The sequence below is a fragment of the Microchirus variegatus genome, assembly GCF_963457635.1.
Source record: "Microchirus variegatus genome assembly, chromosome: 4".
Lineage (NCBI taxonomy): Eukaryota > Metazoa > Chordata > Actinopteri > Pleuronectiformes > Soleidae > Microchirus > Microchirus variegatus.
In genome coordinates this window covers 23,438,283-23,458,202 of record NC_139805.1, presented here as the reverse complement: position 1 = coordinate 23,458,202, position 19,920 = coordinate 23,438,283, and the positions used below count along the sequence as shown (strand labels likewise).

General features: G+C 40.6%; 2 protein-coding genes across 3 annotated transcripts in view; both read left to right on the top strand.

Annotated features, from left to right (window-relative positions):
* The first annotated feature begins 951 nt into the window (after positions 1 to 951).
* klhl30 (kelch-like family member 30) lies at positions 952 to 7,633 on the top strand. Of its 2 annotated transcripts, XM_083887656.1 has the most exons (9): positions 952 to 1,077; positions 1,644 to 1,709; positions 1,825 to 2,480; positions 3,146 to 3,344; positions 3,829 to 3,915; positions 4,982 to 5,137; positions 5,249 to 5,437; positions 6,203 to 6,348; positions 6,445 to 7,633. In XM_083887656.1, the coding sequence occupies exons 3-9, from the start codon at positions 1,887 to 1,889 to the stop codon at positions 6,691 to 6,693; spliced, it is 1,620 nt and encodes a 539-aa protein (XP_083743782.1). In that variant the 5' UTR covers positions 952 to 1,077; positions 1,644 to 1,709; positions 1,825 to 1,886; the 3' UTR covers positions 6,694 to 7,633. The 2 variants fall into 2 exon arrangements, with proteins under 2 accessions (XP_083743782.1, XP_083743781.1); XM_083887655.1 differs by having other exon boundaries at positions 1,644 to 2,480.
* Positions 7,634 to 8,110: 477 nt separating this feature from the next.
* The window catches only part of crocc2 (ciliary rootlet coiled-coil, rootletin family member 2), a gene marked incomplete at both ends in the record, with an annotated part of 43,431 nt that continues 31,621 nt past the window's right edge, over positions 8,111 to 19,920 (top strand). Inside the window, 3 exons of the mRNA XM_083888251.1 lie at positions 8,111 to 8,170; positions 9,420 to 9,573; positions 9,712 to 9,830. Coding sequence (XP_083744377.1) covers positions 8,111 to 8,170; positions 9,420 to 9,573; positions 9,712 to 9,830 — 333 coding nt within the window. The remainder of the gene's footprint in view (positions 8,171 to 9,419; positions 9,574 to 9,711; positions 9,831 to 19,920) is intronic.

Sequence of the window (19,920 nt, the reverse complement as noted above, 5' to 3'; positions counted from 1 at the left end):
CCATTTTGATCCAGAGAACCCTTTAAAACCCCTTTCCTGAATAAAGGGTTTTAAAAGGGTTCTTGGTGGAACCCCCCAAAAAGGGTTCTCCTATGAGGACAAGTCGAAGAAACTTATATAGTTCTAATTCGCACTTTTATTTCTAAGAGTGCAGGGGATCTGCTCTGAGGTTCAAAAAATGGTCTTGTGCAGAACTTGGGTTGTAACAAATGACCTTTCTGACCTTTCTCTGTATACTCTAAAGATGGTTGTGGCTGGGAATCCCAGTAAATCAACAGTTTCTGTAAAGGACCAGCTGATCTGGTATCACCAAGCCAACATATCACCTTTCTTTCTGAGTTTGAACTTCAGCCGGTTGTTTTGACCAGGTCTACATACCTAGACATTTGCATTAACAAGCAGTTGAACAGGTGTACCTATTAATAAATCGGCCATGTTTTTGTTTTGTTTTAATTATTTTTTTCCAACGTTTGTCAACTTGTGAGCAGTGTAAGTCAAAAGTTTAACAATGGGTTTTTACGAAATCTTCTTGGAATGTAAGTCATGACCCAAAAAGATCATCCGGAGCTAAGTGTATTGACATTGTGGGAAACTGTGCAGTCTTGGCATAGGTTTGGCTCTCTGATTGCTTTCTCTAGGTAATATTTGTATCCTAAAATCATGTGGTGGGCCCTTCATGTCTTCATTTGTAAGATATCTTCAGTGGAACCTCTCATTCCGTATCTTCTACCCTCTTGTAGACTAGCACTACCATTGTTTCCTTATTCACCATAATTGTTTACCATGTCATTTAAGTCCATCGCAAATGTCCAGGGACGCTCAGGAAATGCAAAACATCTCCTTGTAACAGCAGCTGCATGTCCCATGCCTGTTGTTTGGAATCTGACATGAGCTCAGCGTCAGTGTCAGTCCTAAAAATAACCGAGGGGAAGACAGGCGAGCAGGCAGGCCCTCCCAATGACTTGGCTAAAGCCATTTCGCCACGCTGCCCACTCCATGTTGATCTAACCAGCCATTCGGCTACAAACAGCTCTTTACAGAAAGGATGAGCCGTTATTTCCATTCTCTTCGTCTGTGGTGAGTTGTTTTTTTTTTTGTCGGGTCTTTACTTAATTTCACAGCATTTGATGACAGGAAGTGTAACAGAGCCTCACCATTACAGCATATTGCACTAATCGTGAGCCAAAAGTACTTTGCAGTCCTTGAAACTACTCAGTGATGCCATACTTAGAGAAGACAAGGGACTTTTTTTTTTTAACGCAACATGTTTTACATTTCGGCTGATTAATAAGGGGAAACTAACTGTGAAAGGTAACTGAGGACAAACAGTTTTCTTGCAAGTGCTTATGATGTTGACAAATAAATGTTAAATATGTATTATGTAGTTCTATTAATAACACACATCTGTTTATGACAAGTATATAAACACATTTCCAGAGCCTATTTGTGTCTTAAAAGCAACCATATGGACTTATTTGCATTGTATAAGATTGTTAGTTAGTTTTGGTACCTTACACCAAACAACTAACTTAAAAATATCTCAAGTGTGATCTGAAGTGATTTTGGTGAATTTATTAATTCTCTCTGATTGATTTTAAAGTATGATTTCCTCTGCATATTTATGTGTTTTTCTCCATTTGCAGGTAACCCGTGAAACTGATTTTTGACCCATCGTTGCCGATTTGAGCCACATTGTGATCTTGACCATGGTGCGTAACGTGGATGACCTGGACTTCTGTCTGTCCTCTCATCCTCAGAGCATCCTGGAGGGCCTGCGTTCCCTCTGCTCTAACCCTAAACTGGTGGATGTAACTCTGTGTGCAGGTGGTCGCGACTTCCCCTGTCACCGCAGCGTGCTGGCTCTCTGCAGCAGATACTTCCACTGCATGTTCTCCGGCGACTTCGTGGAGAGCATCGCGGCGCGCGTGGAGATCCACGACGTCGACCCGGACATCCTGAGCCACTTGCTGGACTTTGCCTACACGGGCAAACTAACCATCAACCAGAGCAACGTGGAGGGTTTGATCTGCACCGCCAGCCAGCTGCAGTTCCAGACGGTGAGAACCGTTTGCAGCCGATACCTCCAGCACCAGATAGATGCCACCAACTGCCTAGGAATCCTGGAGTTTGGGGAGATCCACGGCTGCCCTGAGGTGGTGGCCAAAGCGAGGGCTTTCCTCCTGGAGAACTTTGACGCTGTACAACAAGGCGAGGAGTTTCTGCTGTCGGGGAAAGACAGGCTGGTATCCTGCCTGTGCGACGAAGGACTACAAATTCAGTCGGAGTGCATCCGCGTGGAGGCCATCCTAAAATGGGTCGGTCACCTTAAGGAGGCTCGGCTGTGCCACCTCCATGAACTCCTCACGTTGGCCCGCCTCGGTCTGCTCAGCCTGGATTACCTGGCGGACACGCTGCTGAAGGACAGTCTGGTTCAGGCGTCTCCAAACAGCAGAGAGTCTGTGGAAAAGATTTACAGAGAGGTGAGTGAGGTAGTTTTGCTCCGTTTGTCTGCAGTGCTTAAGTTATGGTGATTTTTGGTGTCAGTGACGTTATTATCGTGCCTTGTGAACAAAAACAGTGTAACGTTCTTTGTATGCTGCGTCGAGCTGAAACTCTACTGAATTGTTTTAGCTTCTATTTTTGCTCCATAAAACAAAGAAATCATTAAAACAAAAGACATTCGAGAACATCGTAATTTCCAGGTTTGACAAACACTGATTAACACTTTATGGACATTAATCGAGAAAATAATCAACAGATTAATTGATTACGAGAATAATCGTTAGTTGCAGCTCATCTGAAAAGAGTCAAGCAAAACTATCAGACCTGACTGAGGGAGTTTGTTTATATACAGCAGCAGCACATGGGCATTTACCCTGTCACAATGTTGTTTTTTAAGCAGTAGAAGTCACTTTTGAAAGCCGCCTCGGTTTACTAGCGTAATGTTGTTCTGTCTTCATATTAAAACTAATCTCTTGCAGCGTACAGAGTGAGATCTAAACAGAAACTGAGAAACACATTGTCAGAATTGCGTGAACCTATTGGGTTCTAATGTAACGGAGATTTGCTTATATTTAAAAGTCGCACACTACAGCTTTAATATGCACAAAGTTCAAAAACAAGCCATGACTTTTTAATTTTCTAGAAAATGGATTTCACATCGGAGCACTGGGACACAGGCACCTCTCAGAGTCCACAGCCAAACCTGCAGCAGGTGCTGTTTGTCATGGGAGGTCGCTCACTGGACGATGACGATGACGACGATGATTCTGATGAAGAGGACAGAGACCCGAGGCTACAAAGACTGCTGCCCAGGAACTGTGCCTTCTACAACCCAAAGACAAGTAAAAAAAAAAATAATAAAAAAAAAAAAAAAACTTTCCCCATTGAAAGTTTAAAGTTAGCTCATGTTCACAATCTGTTTCACAACTGACATTTCTTGGAGAGACGCCTGATTCCTCAAAACAGTTTGGCAGATGGTGTTTGTAGGTTGTTAAATTTAGCGCTGACAGAAAAACAGCTCCTCAGAAAAGCGACAAAACTGGATCAGCTTCTCAGTTCCTGAAATGAGCGCTGGGAAAAAAAGAGAGTCCTCCTCTGTGTCTGTCATGTGTTTTTATCTGCTTTTTAACCTCTCTGGCCACAGTGTTGAATTTACCGACTGTTGCATTTTTAACAAGGATTCTGACATTCATGGTCCTTAAGGAAATAAGTATGCGTCTTTGCCTAAACTCTTTGGTAAACATCTGTCATCTGTGGACTGCATTTGTAAAAACCTTTCTGAATGACGTCCAAACATTCATTCACATTTCTTTTTCCCCTCTGCAGAACAATGGCATGAGCTGCCAAATTTCCCCAATCCAAACAAGTGGGGTTACTCTCTGGTCTCTCTGAACAATGACGTGTATGTCACAGGTGGGTCAGGTGTGAGCAGCTCTTCAAAGCAGCATTAATATATCTTTTATTTACCTTTTTAAAGCAGAATGATGCATGATTTTTACCCTACACTCTTAGACATAAAAGTGCTAAGTAGAACCATAAGGTTCTTCGTCTTGTCCTCATAGGAGAACCCTTTTTGGCTCCAGGTAGAACCTTTTTTTATAAATGAACCTTTTTGGAGGGTTCCACCAAGAACTCTTTTAAACCCCTTTATTAAAAAAAGGGGTTTTAAAGGGTTCTCTTAAAGGGTTCTTAAAGGGATCAAAATGGTTCTTACTGGAACCATTAGTGTTACCAAGAACCCTTGTAAGACCCTTTCTTCGGGAAAGGGTTTTTCAGAAGCAAATGGTTCCAGGTAGAAACTCAGCCCTTGTAGAAGGACCCTTTTGGAACCCTTATTTCTAAGAGTGTAATTTAACAGCTTCAGCGTCATCGTGGTGGTTAAATATCTTGTTTCGGGGAGATTGGGGGCTGTCTCCACTCCCCCTATCGTCTGTTATTGGACAGCTAGCCTTGCAAGACCAGGGCCGCCGATCCAGAGTCTCATGGTCTCAAATTTGCCCCTCGCTCTGTCAGACATTCATTTCCTCTTCCTCGCTTCCTCCAACAATGGATTTCTCTGCATCGTTTTTTGCCCGCTCTGCCGTGATGAACACGTAAAATTATGTTTTCGTTGCCTTGATCATATAGTCGGTCCCTGGCTAGGGTGTTGTGTGTGTTGTGGAGTGGAGACAGCCCCCAAACTCCCCGCAAAAAACAAGACATTTAACCATTACAGTGACTCTGAAGCTGTTTAATTAGGCTACAATTCCTGCATAGCTCTGCTTTAACTGAGCTTTCACAACTGATAGTCGAGTCACAGCTTATACAAACCGTTCAGGAAGTGGATGCAGCAAGTTCAACTGAGTTATAAAAACTCAGAAGTCATCCAACATTTGCTCGTGTTTCTTTAACACAAGAGGGTTTTAGTTGAGTTGACAAGAAATCAACAGAAACTCTTTGTTATTGTTTCTTAACATTTGTCCTCTTGTCTATCTCACAGGGGGCTCGAGAGGTTCGAACACCAACACCTGGTCAACCACAGAGACCTGGAAGTACATCACAAGAGAGGGGAGGTGGGTTACTGTGGCACCCATGCTCCGGCCTCGGACTAACCATGCATCGGCGGTGCTCAATGGGGAGATTTACGTCATTGGAGGTATGAAAACAAAATAGCCATGCATGTGCTGCGGCTGAAAATCTCTCACCTCTGCCGTGACGCGTTCCGAGTGCTTTTTATCGAGTGTTTTTGCACTTCCAAATCCCGCAGGTACCACGTCAGACAAAGTGGAGGTGGAGCATTACGACCCTTACAACAACACGTGGGCGTCGACGTGCCCGGCTTTGAAATACGTGACCAACTTCACCGCCACGGCGTGTTACGGGAAGCTCTATGTGATTGGCTCTTGTGCCGTGAAGTACAACGCTTTGACCATGCAGTGCTACAACCCCGTGATAGGTAAGGATCCTTCAAAGCACCGCATCACAACAACGCCAGGTCTGTTTTCAGAGCTTTATCTGCAATTTTACAATAATAAAGGGAAAAGTGTGCAATATTTAGGGAGGTTTCTTGGCAGAAATTGAATATACTTACCATAAGTTTGTTTGTATAAGGGAATGATTGTACATGAGGCACCGTAGTTTCTGGAGGTGGTTGGGAAAGAGTTGTTGTTTGTTGCAATCTGCAGTTTCACCACTAGATGTCACTAATCCTCACACTCGACCTTCAAATAATAATAAAAAAACTGTAAAATATCTGCAAAATAAATTCCCTCTGGCTCTGTGTTTTTTTGGTAAACGTATGATCCATCGTGGGTTAGTTTTTCATATACAAATATCAATCCAACATTCGCTGGAAATTGCTTCAATGCCAGAGGAGCTATTGTTTTATCCTTTATAATGACTTCATTCTTGCTATTTACAAGATTTCAACCACAAAGACGTACTTTGCTGGTGTTTTTCTACCAATTTCCTGACATTTCAAAATAAAATACTCATTGAAAAATCCTGACTCTGTCTCCAACATCTGTTGCCTATCCATGTATGGAACTGCTTTTGAATTGGAGTGTATCACATTTTGCAGTCAGACGGTATCATCCGAGCTTATTGTTCCTTATGTCGTCTTAAATGAAACTCCTGAGACCAGAAATCATGAAAAATTCATTATAGATGCTTGTAATTTCTTTATTCTTCTAAATCATGTGTCTAAATGTTTCTTTTATAGATAACTGGATCAGCGTATGTTCCCCCTTCATCCCTAAGTACTTATCCTCTCCACGTTCAGTATGTGTGGATGGTTTTATTTATCTGGTTGCTGACAACACGAAGAAAGTCTACTGCTATGATCCAGAGGCAAACATGTGGCAGAAGGTGGGTTTAAGAGGAATCACTAGTGACAAACCACATCCAAAAATCATTTTCACTGCTAACATTTTGTCACTTCACATTACCCCATGCCATCATCAGGTTCAGCTTCTGCACATGCTCCACGAGAACGGCGGCCTGGTGACGCTGGACGGGAATCTGTTTGTCACTGGAGGTCACTGGAAAGGAATGGAGGGCGACTACGGTGTGGAAGTGGAGGTTTACAACCGAGCGTCCAACACCTGGGAAATGGAGGGCGTGCTGCCGAGGCTGTGGTTCTACAGCGGCGTCAGCACCATCTTCTTAGACCCGTCGCTGTGGCCTGAGCTCTTCCCTGTAGATTCAACATAAATGTGTGACAGGGCTGAACTCGGTGTCTAAGAGTTCAGAGACATAATAGTTCCTATTATATCTGTTTTACAATGCAAATGGTATGTCCTCAGAGTAGTGCGTCACATGATCCTCAGGTATCCTTTTGATTTTAGGAACAGCTTGGCCACTCGGCTGGTATTTATTTATACTTTGAACGGTATCGTATGTCTTTGTGTTATTAGATGTTCTTCGTGAATCATTGTAGAGAACTGTTTGTGTTCCAGATAAGTGGCGGTGGTCTCTATGGAGACAAAACTTTGAAAATTCTTCGACAAAATGCTATTTCATCACTACTGGAGAATTATCTACTCAGCATTTTAAATGATCTGGCACCGGCCACTCGATGACTTTATGTGCATGCGGCTGTTAAATGTCCTCTCTTCTAAATTGTGCTGCACCATTTCACCACAGTGCATTTGGAAAGTCAGTTTTTCCTGTAAGCTGCTGCAAAAAAAACAAGTGGAACACTCCACCTTTAGGACTTTTAAATCAGTTTTAAATGCCTGTCATAGGCTGCTCTCAAGCTTATTTTTTGAAAAACCATACATATGTGATGTGCTTTCTTTGTTGTGTACGCTTGGTAGGTAAAAGTTATAAAGTGATGTCTTTGTGACCTGCCAAGGAACTGCAGATTTGAAATAGCGCTAATCTATAATCTGATTCAACACTTACGCGAGGAGATGAGCAGGAATCTTTTTAAATCACTTCTTAAAACCCATTTTTACAGACTTTATCTTGGGTTTTATTTCTTTACCTATTACCTTTTATTGCACTTACTTGTCCTTGAGTTTCCTGTTTTTGCTTTGTAACCTTGTATTTTCACTATTAATACACTCTAATTGTATTTACAATAATGATAATTAATATTAGCATTATTAAGTGACATGTATGTGCTGCCTGCCATTGAAAAAATAAACTTTTAAACACACAGAAATCACTGCTCATTTTCTCTTCCTGGCTTTATCATTAACCCATCGGAATCCAGTGCCTTGTGCTCACAGCGTCTGTGTTGCCATAGAAACACCCAAGCCAGCATTCTGTGTCCATGGCAGGGGCCCGGAAATGTGTGGTCTCCATGGCAACGCAGACTGGGATTAGATTAGGACTGTGGTGTTTGCCTGCAGTCTGTCCTGAAGTTTCAAAAAGTTCTGTAGTTTTTACGCAGATTTTTCCCTTTTTTATCTCATCAACTCAAGCTTTCTCTTTATGTACCAGCAGTATCTTTATTTCTTTCTAAACATGCATTTTTAATGTTGTATGCAAAAGTCCGCGTTTGGTCAAAGTCGATATTTGTAGGTTTTATTTGCTACACAAAAAGAAGCTAACGCTAGAGCTAAAGTTTTTTTTAGTGTGACTAGCTGCTAACTAGTGTTAGCTTCATTAGCTTGAGCTTGCCATGAGCTCTCTCTCTCGGGAGCAAACCGCTCACTCACCCCGACTGGAGGCTGTGATTCAGGTAAGGTGACGTAACACACCTGTGTTTATATGATAACACGTGAATTCAATGGAGCCAGTGTTAATACGATTGGGAAACACGATAATTCGAAATGTCCGCTGTGAAATGTAGGCCTGTTGTTGGTGTTTTCATGGCAGACGTGTTGACAGGTGTCGGTTGGAGAAACACAGGTGTGTGTAATCAAATTAATGAAAAGCTGAGTCATAACACCTGCGCTTTTCCTGCTAAAACGTGTCAAAACGTCTGCTGTGAGAAAGGAATAGTGAAACGTTTAAGCAGTAACCAGCAGAATAACATATGGAATAGAATAGAAATACTTTATTTGTCCTCGAGGGGAAATTGTTGTGCTTAATTCAATTAAAAGAAAAACGAACACAAACAGAGAGCTGCTGTATAGCTAGCACGGCGCCATCTTGAATATAAAAACGTTACAATTTTGTGCTACAACTAAAGACATACATTGAACATTTCGAAATAAATATGTGGAATTTCTTTACTAAAGGATATTGCTTTACTTTTTTTTAGTATGTGTTACCTCAAGTTTGAGGTAACAAAAGAGAAAGTGCTTATTCAACAGAAAAACCCAACTCAGAATAATGTTGATAAGGCCCGCAATGATTATTCAATTAATTGATAGCTAAATGAATTGTCGTTTAATTGGTTTGAGAGGGAGAAACTCATGGTTTCTTTTCTCCATATAACAAATAAAACTGTATAATTTTGGTATAACATTGGCAGATAGACAAAAAGAAACAGGGGTCAAACCTGTTCTACAGTCGCCCATAATAAATGTTAAAAAAAAAAATTCTTGACATTAAATGAAATGGGAATATTCCAGTTATATATGAATAACTGAGCAAATTCACCTTATTGACTCCTATACAAACTCTTTATGTGAACAGCAGAGATAAATGAATGAATAAATATTTTAAATGTAAATTGCTTACATTTTATTCTGTACATATATAAAATTATTGCATTTTCTGCTTGTTGCACTTCTGTTGAGATGCAAAACTGCAATTTTTTACCTAATACTTATATTGTGGTAATGACAAGTTGAATCTCATCATCTCATTTTGGTGTGTTTTGGTATGTGCATGTACTTGAAAATATGAATACTAATCATGATTGCTTATGTCTGGTTTTACACTTGAGTAAAGTGCGGCAGTTTTACAATAGTTTTTAGAGTCTTAACTTAAATGAGGTTGGTCTTTTCTGCGATGTGTCATGGTGATTAATGTGATTTTAGAAACTGGAGGAATCTCTGCTTCAGTCTGACGGTAGCTCAGGAGAGCAGACTCTGTCAGTCGGAGGTGATGGACAGGAGTCTGGTGTCTCGACTGTGCCTGTCTCCACACGCATCCGTCAGATCATCACCCGCAACCTGGCCGAGCAGCCAGCTGGTAGGGAATTGAAATGCCCAGGCGAACGTTTTGAGCACCTCCAGTCGAGGCGTTTTTTTTCGTAGATATCGGTTATCGTTTTACAGTTAAGTGGTAAGACTGACACCTCTGTGTACATAATCTGCTTCATAATCCCAGGTGAGAACTCCGAGGTCAGTGATCTGGAGGGGAGAAGGGCCCGGAGGGAGCCGCTGTCTCCGAGCCAGATGGACCGTCATGAACACACACAAGTCAAACAGGCCAATCTCACACACAGGGTAGGAATCAGCAAGCTCTGGTACATTATGCTAACTTTTCTGCACTGTTTTTTTTTTTTTTTAATTCAAGATATTTTGGAGCAATTTGATTTAGAGCCAACAGTGAAAAAACAACAATGGTACAAATGGTTTTACACCATTTGATTGATGCACACACAGGCAGAGTGCACAAATGTGCTTTGAATGCCATACAGAAATATTTTCCATAGTGTGAACAAATGTACCCATACTCCCGTGCTGTGGGGTTTTCACATAACCACAAGAACAGGATTAATATATCAACATTGCAGCATTTTATCAGCGTCAATAAAATAAAATGTAATCACCATAATCCTAAATTAATATGGACTGACTACAAAAAACTAACAAAATGAGCCCGAGTTTGGTTAACAAAATAATAGTTCACCTGCTCGAGCTAACCCTGAAAGGACACATCTCCAGTTCCTCTTTCAAAGTAAAAGCACTGTCGCTTTTCAGGTCAGGAGTATTTAGACGAATTAAAAGTAGAAGTTTGTTATTTTTTTAAAGATAGATAGATAGATTATAAAATTGTTAACGTGCACATACGATGACTCACTAAATTGAATTTTCAAACATAGTTTTCTACAGAGAGTGTTTCCCACATTTCTCTAAGTGAGGTCGCAGGAACAAATATTGTCAGATGTTGAAATGCACTCTCACATGACTCAGAATATATAATGTTGTCGATGTTAAATTTGTGTGCTGTTATGTTTGGAGATGAGATGGGGAACGTCAACCACATTAGAGCATTGACTGCAAAATAAAAAAAATAAAAAAAGCTGCATGCGTTTGAAATGGAATATGGTTACAGTAAACATCAGTGTAGCACGACTCTTTCCAGCAGGGAAAGCCTTTTGGAGCTGAACAAACAAACACTAAAGGGAAAGTTGAAGCAGCTTTTGCATGTACTGTAGTGAACACACCAAGCAGAATTTACAGACTCCTGATTGAATTTATGTAACTTGGCAAGAGCACAGATTTTCTGTCATACATTTTTCTTGAATTAGTGGCAATGGAACTTTATGTTGTACACACTACTCACTAAGTATGTGTGTGTGAATCTATATACCTATCTCTGTGAGGACCAGAGAGCTTTAGATTTGATTTTAAGGTTCAGGTAGAATTTTGGTTTAGATTAGGATTAGTGGTTACTTCACAAGAAATGTCTGCACACACACACATACGTGTGCATCTGCATGCATACGCTTGAGTGTTTATAAGAGTAAATAAGAGAAGGGAGGGTGGTTTCATGAAGGGTTTCCTTGTGGTGTGTTCAGGTAGACTCTGACCCCCTGTGCTCACGACGACCGGCGTCTCCCTCCTTAGCTCCCCCCCCTCCATGTTTGCCCCCTCTGTGCAGCGTTTTTGGGGGGAAAATTGTCAAGGTCACTGGCCTCCTCCCTGGAGACCGTTGAAGAAAACGCTCATTTTCAGTGGTGTACAAAGCAGGCATTTTGTGATAACACTGTTCTCATTCTGCTGCTTAAATCGAATGAACACCCACGTGTGCCTTACCTTTGGAGCTTATTTTAAAACCAAGGCTATAAATATAACTTAATTAGCTGGGATGTGGATGTGATTCAGTCGATATTTTTAGATGTGCGAAAAGTTATAAAACAGAACAAGACCAGAGTCAGTGACTGCACTATTTATGGTAAATGTGTGAAAGTGAAAACTGTTGTGGAAACACCATAGACAGCTTTCAATGGAAAATAGGTAAAGTCTGCTCAACAATTGCCAAGTGGCCTAATGTGCTTATTAGCATATTCATGACATGATTGTGTTGTGATTACTTGGAATGCCAACTCCACTATCGTTCAAAAGTTTGGGGTCACTTAGAAATGTCCTTATTTTTGAAGGAAAAGCACTTTTTTTCAATTAATATAGCATTAAATGAATCAAAATCTTACACTCTATACATTGTTAATGTGGTAAACGACTATTCTAGCTGCAAACGTTTTTAATGGAATATGTACATAGGTGTATAGAGGCCCATTTCCTGCAACCATCTCTCCAGTGTTCTAATGGTACATTGTGTTTGCTAATCGTGTTAGAAGGCTATTGGATGATTAGAAACCCTTGAAAACGCTTGTGCAATGATGTTAGCACAACTGAAAACAGTTTTGCTGGTTCTTTGACCAAAGCAAAGTTATTATTTTAATTAAAAATGATTATTTATAATCTTGTCAATGTCTTGACTATATTTTCTATCCATTTTGCAACTCTTCACTCCAAAAGTGTGACTTTTAATGGAAAACATTGTATAGGTGACCCCAAACTTTTGAATAATAGTGTATTTTATACTATTTTACATACACTGAAAACTGTAGAAACATGCATGCTGATTAATATTTACTATTAATCCAATATTGACATCCAAAACACACTTGGTAGGTGTACGATGCTCACACCACTCGGTAGTAGTATTTAAAGAGAAATCCTAGCTGTTTACGCAGCTGAAATCTTTTTCACCATCTCACAAGTCATGAGGTTCATTATCGTGAGACCTTGTGTTGTGACTCGTCTGTTCCAGTGAAAACTCTCATCCTCTCCTCCTCCTCATTGTTTTCTTTATCTGCAAAACACCACGATTGTTTGACAGCTTTGCTTTTTATGCGATGTTAAATGTGATGTGCCAAGCTATGCTTTAGAGACCTATGACTATGGCACTGGGATGAAACTTGCATATTGGCGCAAAGTCTTACGTACATTAAACGTTCGCTCTCAGCGTTTACTGCCAAAGGGATCATAAATCATATACAGTGTGATCATTTTGATTTGTGTGTACAATCATAATTTGAAGCCCGTGTCAGGATGTTTTAGCTTTTTTGGGAGCGCATCCAGACAATTCATATTCACCGCAGTTGAGCAATAATTCAGTGTAATTGCTCACTGGCTTTTGGTAGTGTCATACAATAATAGTAGGAACAATATATAAATTATTCTTCATTGAAATTAATGATTTCAAGTAAATTGGCAGTAAACCATTATTTCTTCTGCAGGGGTTTTGTTTTCTGATGGTAAAAAAAAAAGTTTTTACGTTTGTATAATGGATGGAAGAATAGAAGTTCTTATTAATACAGATATTGAAGTTGTCAGACTTGATACATGTTTATTTAATTGAAAATCAACTTTTGAGCAAGCAATGTCTATGAGGTCATGTGACCAACTTTTTCAAATCAACATTTGTCCCAGTGAACTTTACACAAAAACTGTACACACTGTCATTGAAATGTGTCTTTATAAGTTGCTCATTGCTCAAGGTCATGACTAAACATCCAGCTGCAGTGTAGCATCCCTAAAGATCATTTGTCTATTCCAGTGGTTTAACGACCTTATGTATATATATATATATGTATACATATGTATATATATATATACATATATATATATATATACAGTATATATATATACAGCTGTAATTCCACATCTTTTTTCATCAGGTAATTGTTACAAAATCTTTTTTCTGCAGTTTTATTCTACAAATCTTTATCTAATCAGGAAGCAGAACTCCACCAAGAGGCAGTTCTCTTCGCTCAGGAGTTTAATTTTTATCACTTCTCAACTTGTGAAATGTAATTTGTGCAGTGAATGTGATGTAATGATGCAAAACTTTTTGTTGTTGTTTGTTGTTATTTCCATGCTTCGATGCTGGCATGATTAGATCTCAGTAGCCAAGAAAAATGACACCTTACAGCAAGGAAATCGGCACGGTATTGACACTGACTGGCACAATTGAGGACCTTTACGCTCCTCGATTTAGTATAACGAAGAAAAAGCTTTACTTCTGCTTTCGTAGTAATGTGAATTTTAGTCGTAGGGGACTTTTTGCTTGGACTAAGCCTAGCTATCCTTATTTCTCGTGTTTGTGCTAAGCTGGCTACAGACTCAGAGGAAAGTGTATAATCCCCAAAATGTCAAGTATTCCACTAAGCATGTTTTGAGTTTTAAAGATGAAATACATCCAATGTTCATCATGTTACAATGTCACATGAAGTCATTCCACAGGATGTGACAGTTGAGAAGCATTCATATCCTAAATTTGTCCATTTTATCCTCATTTTCCCGGAGCTTTACTTGAGTGTCTTTTACCTCTCAGAAGAACATTAATAATGCAGTTACTGGTGAAGTCACACCTGGACGCTGAAAGTCTCCCGCTGTGCCTCTGTTAAGTCACTCAGTGTCATCTCTAGTGACCCTACACAATTGCACCTGAACCTGGATAAACCTTGACCCAGTTTGTGAGCTGGATGGCCTCAGGAGGTTGGAGAATGTGTTGGTTTGAATTCTGAACCCTCCGTGTTGCTTTTGGAGCTCCGCCAGTGTGCATTTTCTCAGACGTAGACCTCCATACCCCAGTGCCTGAACACTGAGCGACTGCCTGCGTAATACTGCAGCGTGGCAGTCGGTTGGATAAAGATAAACTCTCGCTGAATGATTTCTGACACCAACTGCTATTTGCCAGTACACTCTGAAATCCTGAAACCCCTGGGTCTTTGCATTAGGGCCTTGTTAAACACTGTTGGACCTGATGTCTTGTTTTTAGGGATTGTATTACTGTCCCCTCTTACCCCTGCCTCCCACCAATGATTCCAAGTTTGTTTTTCCTCCTGGCACAAACCCATTCATTTAGGCTGCAGTTTACATGGAACACTGCCAAAAAAGGTCTGACTATCATGAAATTGTAACAATTAATTGGTTTCCCTAGTGAAAACATGCTTAAAAGGCCATCCCATTGTAGATTTTTTGATAAAAGTATTGCATTAAACCCTTTCAGTGTTTAGAATTCAGGCACTCATGTTACCTGACTTTAAAGTCAAACATTAAGCACACTTTTCAGTTCTTTTTTTGCTTGTGAAAAAATGATTTAATCAAACATGAAGTCTTGAACTAACCATGTGTTTGTGTGTATAGGATTCTGTATGGCATTGTCCTTGCTGGAGGGATTTGTGGTGCAAGGCCAGACGCATGCTTGTGAGTGCACAGCATGTATTATTAGTTTGGCTCTATTTACACAGATCACTTTTATCCCTGTGTGCCATCACAGCAGCTGTCCCTGCAACCAAAAGGGTTCACTCCATGGCAACACATGCACAGCAGCCCCCAACCCCCCGCCATCCCCATCCCCATCCCCACTTCACTTCTCCCTGTTTGTTATCCCACATTGTGTAATTATGGTCAGTGATGATACATAAACAGCTTTCACAATCAGCTGTGGCTGTTTCACAGAGTCAGCAGCACTCCGGGGGTAATGTGAGGGGAAGGGGCGGGGGGTATGTTGTTGAAGTAGGATAGTAAGTTTTTTGGGCAGCTTGGGGGCGATGGACATCCGCTCCAGCTGTGTTTAGGAATCTGACAGATAGTGCACTCCATTAATTCCCTTTATTAAGCCTCTGGGCCAAGGCCAAGCCAGGGAAAACGATTGCAGCTGTAACCCTTCACATGCTGGTTGGACTGTGCACTCATGGCCAGATGTTGCCATGGGTGAGTAGGAGATTTTTTATTAAGGAATATAATTTACTACAACAAAACAAAAATTAATATATTACAACTTTTAGTAGGAATTATTTTGTTTCTTTTCCAAATAAAGAAAACAAAACTCTGAAAGAGCAGATAAACTGGTGTTATCAGATCTCCAAAGGTTGTGACATTTGGTCACTGAGAGACCATTGTAATCATAACTCGGTAACTGTAATGGATTGGATTTTAATCTAGCACATGCGCAAAGCAGCAACTTTTGGCCAAACACCAAATCCTTTCTCAAGGGCCTCGAAAACCATTCTCTTGTTGCTTGTTGGCAGATAATTCAAAGCAAGATTATCCCTTGATGTTGTTTGAAATATTTATCAAAAGAGACAATGCAAGGAGTGGCACAAATCATAAATATCAAGAAATATAAAAAGCTAATTCAAAGCACATTGTAAGGGGCTGAGCAGTTTTTTCTTTTACTTTGGAAACACAAGCAGAGCTCAAGGAACAGATACTTGGGATTGAAAAAAACAAAAACATAAATATCAGGAACCTTAGCAACCATATGGAGGCATAAAACATACCATGACAAAGAGGCTGTTTTTTTGTAGAATTGCATCTCGAGCATTATTGCAAAATGGCAATAGATTACCTCAAAACGTCAGGTTACATTGGGATTGGGCTCAGCTTGCTTTACAAGGCAGCTAAAGCTTCACAAGAATGATTGCAGATCATAAATAGCAATGGTGTTCAGTGAGCACACTTCTGGGCCTCCAGTAAGGCCAGTACGTCCCTGAGTTTGGAGCTGATGGAGAACTGGGATTATTGCTTTTCCCTCTTGCCCTCTTACAGTCACCACTAGATGAATGTGTTGTGAATAACAATGAGTTCAAGCTTACTTTGAGTTGAGGGCAATGATATTTAATGACGCAAGCAAGGCAAGGGAGTAGATGGTATAGTGCAGGAGAGTTTAGTTGAAGGTGGGGGTCTCCACAGCCGACCGCTATGGCGTCCTCTTGGGAGCTTCCTGCACGGAGCATGGCTAATCCAGAGCAGCCCCCCGGCCTCTTGCTTTACAGCTGACTGGGGAGAAAACATTAAAAAAGCGTCCTCTCTGTAGTGTGAGGAGCAGGGGCGAGGCACTGGCAAGAAGCCCACACACTGCAGCTATGTAGGAAAAAGCACAAACAACTCTCCTCATCAGGGCAAAGTGGGAACCTTTAGGAGTTTCTATAGGAAGGAACACTTGGTCATAGAGTGCACATCAAGGAAGGAAAGGCAACGTCTACTGCAGCGATTGAAATTGAACCATTCCACTCGGTGGAAAAGTGGCGAAAGTTGGGTGTTTTTGACCAAATCACTCACATGACGTGCTGCATGTACTGTATTTACTTTATATCATACAATTGAGGCAGCTAGCCAAAATAAAGCCAGTTCTCTCGAGGCAACAGTAATCCATGCCTTTGTCACCTTACGCACTTATGCACTGTATGTAGGAGTTAGTGGGTCCCTCGTCACCTGTCTTCAGATTGTGTGAAACACAAGTCTTTTAACTAGCGAACCAGAAAAATTGGGGACATTTTCACCATTGTAGCATACTTCATTTTAAAATGGTTTTATTTGTTTTAAATCCCTTAATTGCCTTGCCCCGCCCTTTCTCTCTGAGCTACTACACCATCACACCTCCACCCGTTCACTCAGGTCAGCTGCTCCTGAGTGAGCCAAAAACTACACACAAGCTCAGAGGTGATCGTGCTTTCACAGTTGCGGCTCCTAAACAGTGGAATAATCTGCCTCTGTATATTATACAGGCCTCTAATAACTGGTTTAAGTTATTTTCTTTTGTTTTCTTTTCTTTTATTGTGTTTTATTGTTTCACTGTTACATTTATCCATGTTTTATGTCATTTAATGAATTTGATTTGTTTTTTTTATATGTATTTTATTGCCTCGTGTGAGCTTTTATTTGTTCTGTATGTTGTTTATTTGTTCTGTACAGTACTTCGGTCCACTGTTTTAAAGTGCTTTACAAATGAGTTAACGAACTGGTGCTAATCCCAGATGTCATGTCATGTCACCACTCCATTGCAGGGCAAACACACAGAGAGACAAACCATTCATTCTCATACATTGATCAATTAAACTAATCTGCATGTTTTTGGACTGTGGGAGGAAACTTGGAGAGAACCCATGCACACACAGGGGGGATCATGCAAACTCCACCCTCAGTCAAACTGGTGGCAGTGAACTGGATTCTGATCAGACACCACTGATCATGGAACTGGGGCCATATCAAGCCTGGGTTTTGGTGACCCCATTAATCCAGCATCAGCGGAGCTGTATATCAAGTTAGCTGAGGTGAAATTTCACTCTCTTGCATCTGCAGTGTACAATCAAAACTAAAACTTACCTTTGTTACTGTTACATTACATTACAGTACATTATGTACTATCTCAAACTGGGTCTTATGACATGTTATTCTTTATAACTGAGAGATCAGGGTCAAGGGAAATTACAGTACTGCGCTTAAAGGGAACATATTATGCAAGATCAACTTTTTAAATAATTAAAAAACTTATATTTGTGACTCAGTCATGTTTTTGTGGTCCGCCTCAGTCTAAGCACAGGAGATAAAACACACGATGTAGACTCCCACACTCATTGCTACGTCACAATGAGATATTCCTGGAATTGTTGTCTCACTGAGCTCCGCTTTATCCCTAAAAAACTTGAGAGTGCAGGTGAGGGCGATAGTATCCGGAAGAGCGGAAGTCCGTGAAGTGTTCTATTCTTGGCTGCACAGTGCAGCACAGAGTTCTACACAAACTTCCAGCCTCAGAGGATTTAAGTGTCCAGTAGATACATTTTATATATGACGGCAATAATGATGGATTTTCAAAATGCTAACTACTGTTACCTGCCGTTCCTGTCTCTCATTTGCATTTAAAGAGACAGGCACTCAACAACGAGCGTTCTGAACAGGGACCAAAGCATGTCACATTAGGACACCAGGGAACTAGGTTAACTTGTAGAATAGGGTATAATATGAGTGAAATACAGATCAAATGAATATCTAATCAAAGTGCTGTTTTAACCTCTTCATGATAGAAGCTTCTATTGTACTAACATGGAAGATTTCGGCCTCGTAGCTTCTTCAAGGATAAGTTCCTACCACTGACAAATTATGCGTAACTAATTTTGCATTTCATACGTACAAGCGTCTTCAAGTGCGATGGACTTTGATTTATTGTTAATAAATCTCCATGTATTACATTTTTGCAGTGCAATGGGGTCTCAGTTGTACTGTGGTCCATTTCTCCCCAAAGCTGTAACAACATTAGACCCCACTGCAACTCTCCTCTGCATGTGTATTGTATTCATTTACTGTACTAAATCTTGCGCACAACGGTCATGTTTTCAAGGTGTATTTATAAAGTGCACGCTTGTTAGTAAGTCAATGTTATTGCCCTACTTGTGCCAAAATATTTGAAAAGATGCATAATCACTAATGCTCCGCACACAGCTGTTTTCAGGATTCCCTTTAAACACAGCTGTTGTGGCTCTGTGCGTTTCAAACTCTCCGCCCATGCTGTTCCTCCCTTCTCAGTCTCTAAAGCTGTCACCTCAACAACAGGCAGTAAAAAGAAGCTTTTGTATTCTCGAGGTCCTCAGAGAAAAACACCACAAGCACAGAGCCAAGTGCATGATGGCTGTTAGTGTAGTTTGTAGTATAAAATTCTGCAAAGGGCATTTGGAAATGTGTTAATAATGGTGGCAAAGTGGCGTAGTGCAGTGTTGAACAGTGAGACTATTGTCTTGGCTCTCTGGGAGCCTGCTGGAGAGATTAAGCACCCAGAGAAGAGATGAGGTACAGAGGAGAGGAGGAAGGGAGTGGGTCGCAGGGTTGATTTGAAGTGCTTGGATGGTGGTTTGGAGTGTGTAGCAGGGGAGGGGTCTCTCTTCCTCTCTTTTTAAATGAGAAATCGGCAAGGGCAGCTGGAGGCACGCAGTGCGTTGTAGTGCTCCAGGGCCATGTGGTTTGTATTAGTGAGGACAGGGTGTCTGGCACCAGGATAGAGAGTGGGTGGTGCAGAGGGAGTTTAGGTTGTGTGAGGTTGAGAGGTTACAGGACATTTTGATTTCAGATACAGGAAAAGGACATGATATTTCACAATGAGAAAGACCAGTAGATTTATATACTTGTTTGTTTTGAGATGCATTTGGCAGCTCCATTGCTCACACTGTCACACATGCATTAAGATTAAACATGCTGTACTTGGACATTGCAAGGATTAATGTTACACTTATCCCTCGTTATCAGATAGCTACTGTTTGTTCACTCCTCACACTGAGTTGGCAATGTTTTTTTTTTACCAAATGTGTCTTGTCAATCCAAATGCTGAGCTTCTTAAGGCTTTTATTATTCTGTGAAATATTCATTCTCTTCTGTATTTAAATCACTGAATCGTGTGGCTGTAGTTATTAACTGATATAAATTATTTTCTTTATCGTTAAGTGTTTGTACAGGGGGTGGAATAGATACGTGATACATGGTTCACAACACCAATAATATCGCGATACAACGATTCTGTGATAATCAA

What these genes read in the sequence shown, in the direction of transcription:
- klhl30 (XM_083887655.1), top strand. Translation starts at nt 1,707, where the DNA reads ATGGTGCGTAACGTGGATGACCTGGACTTCTGTCTGTCCTCTCATCCT. An exon ending in CTTCTACAACCCAAAGACAA is followed by an intron (nt 3,345 to 3,828) that starts GTAAAAAAAAAA and finishes TCCCCTCTGCAG; the next exon opens with AACAATGGCATGAGCTGCCA. An exon ending in CAATGACGTGTATGTCACAG is followed by an intron (nt 3,916 to 4,981) that starts GTGGGTCAGGTG and finishes TCTATCTCACAG; the next exon opens with GGGGCTCGAGAGGTTCGAAC.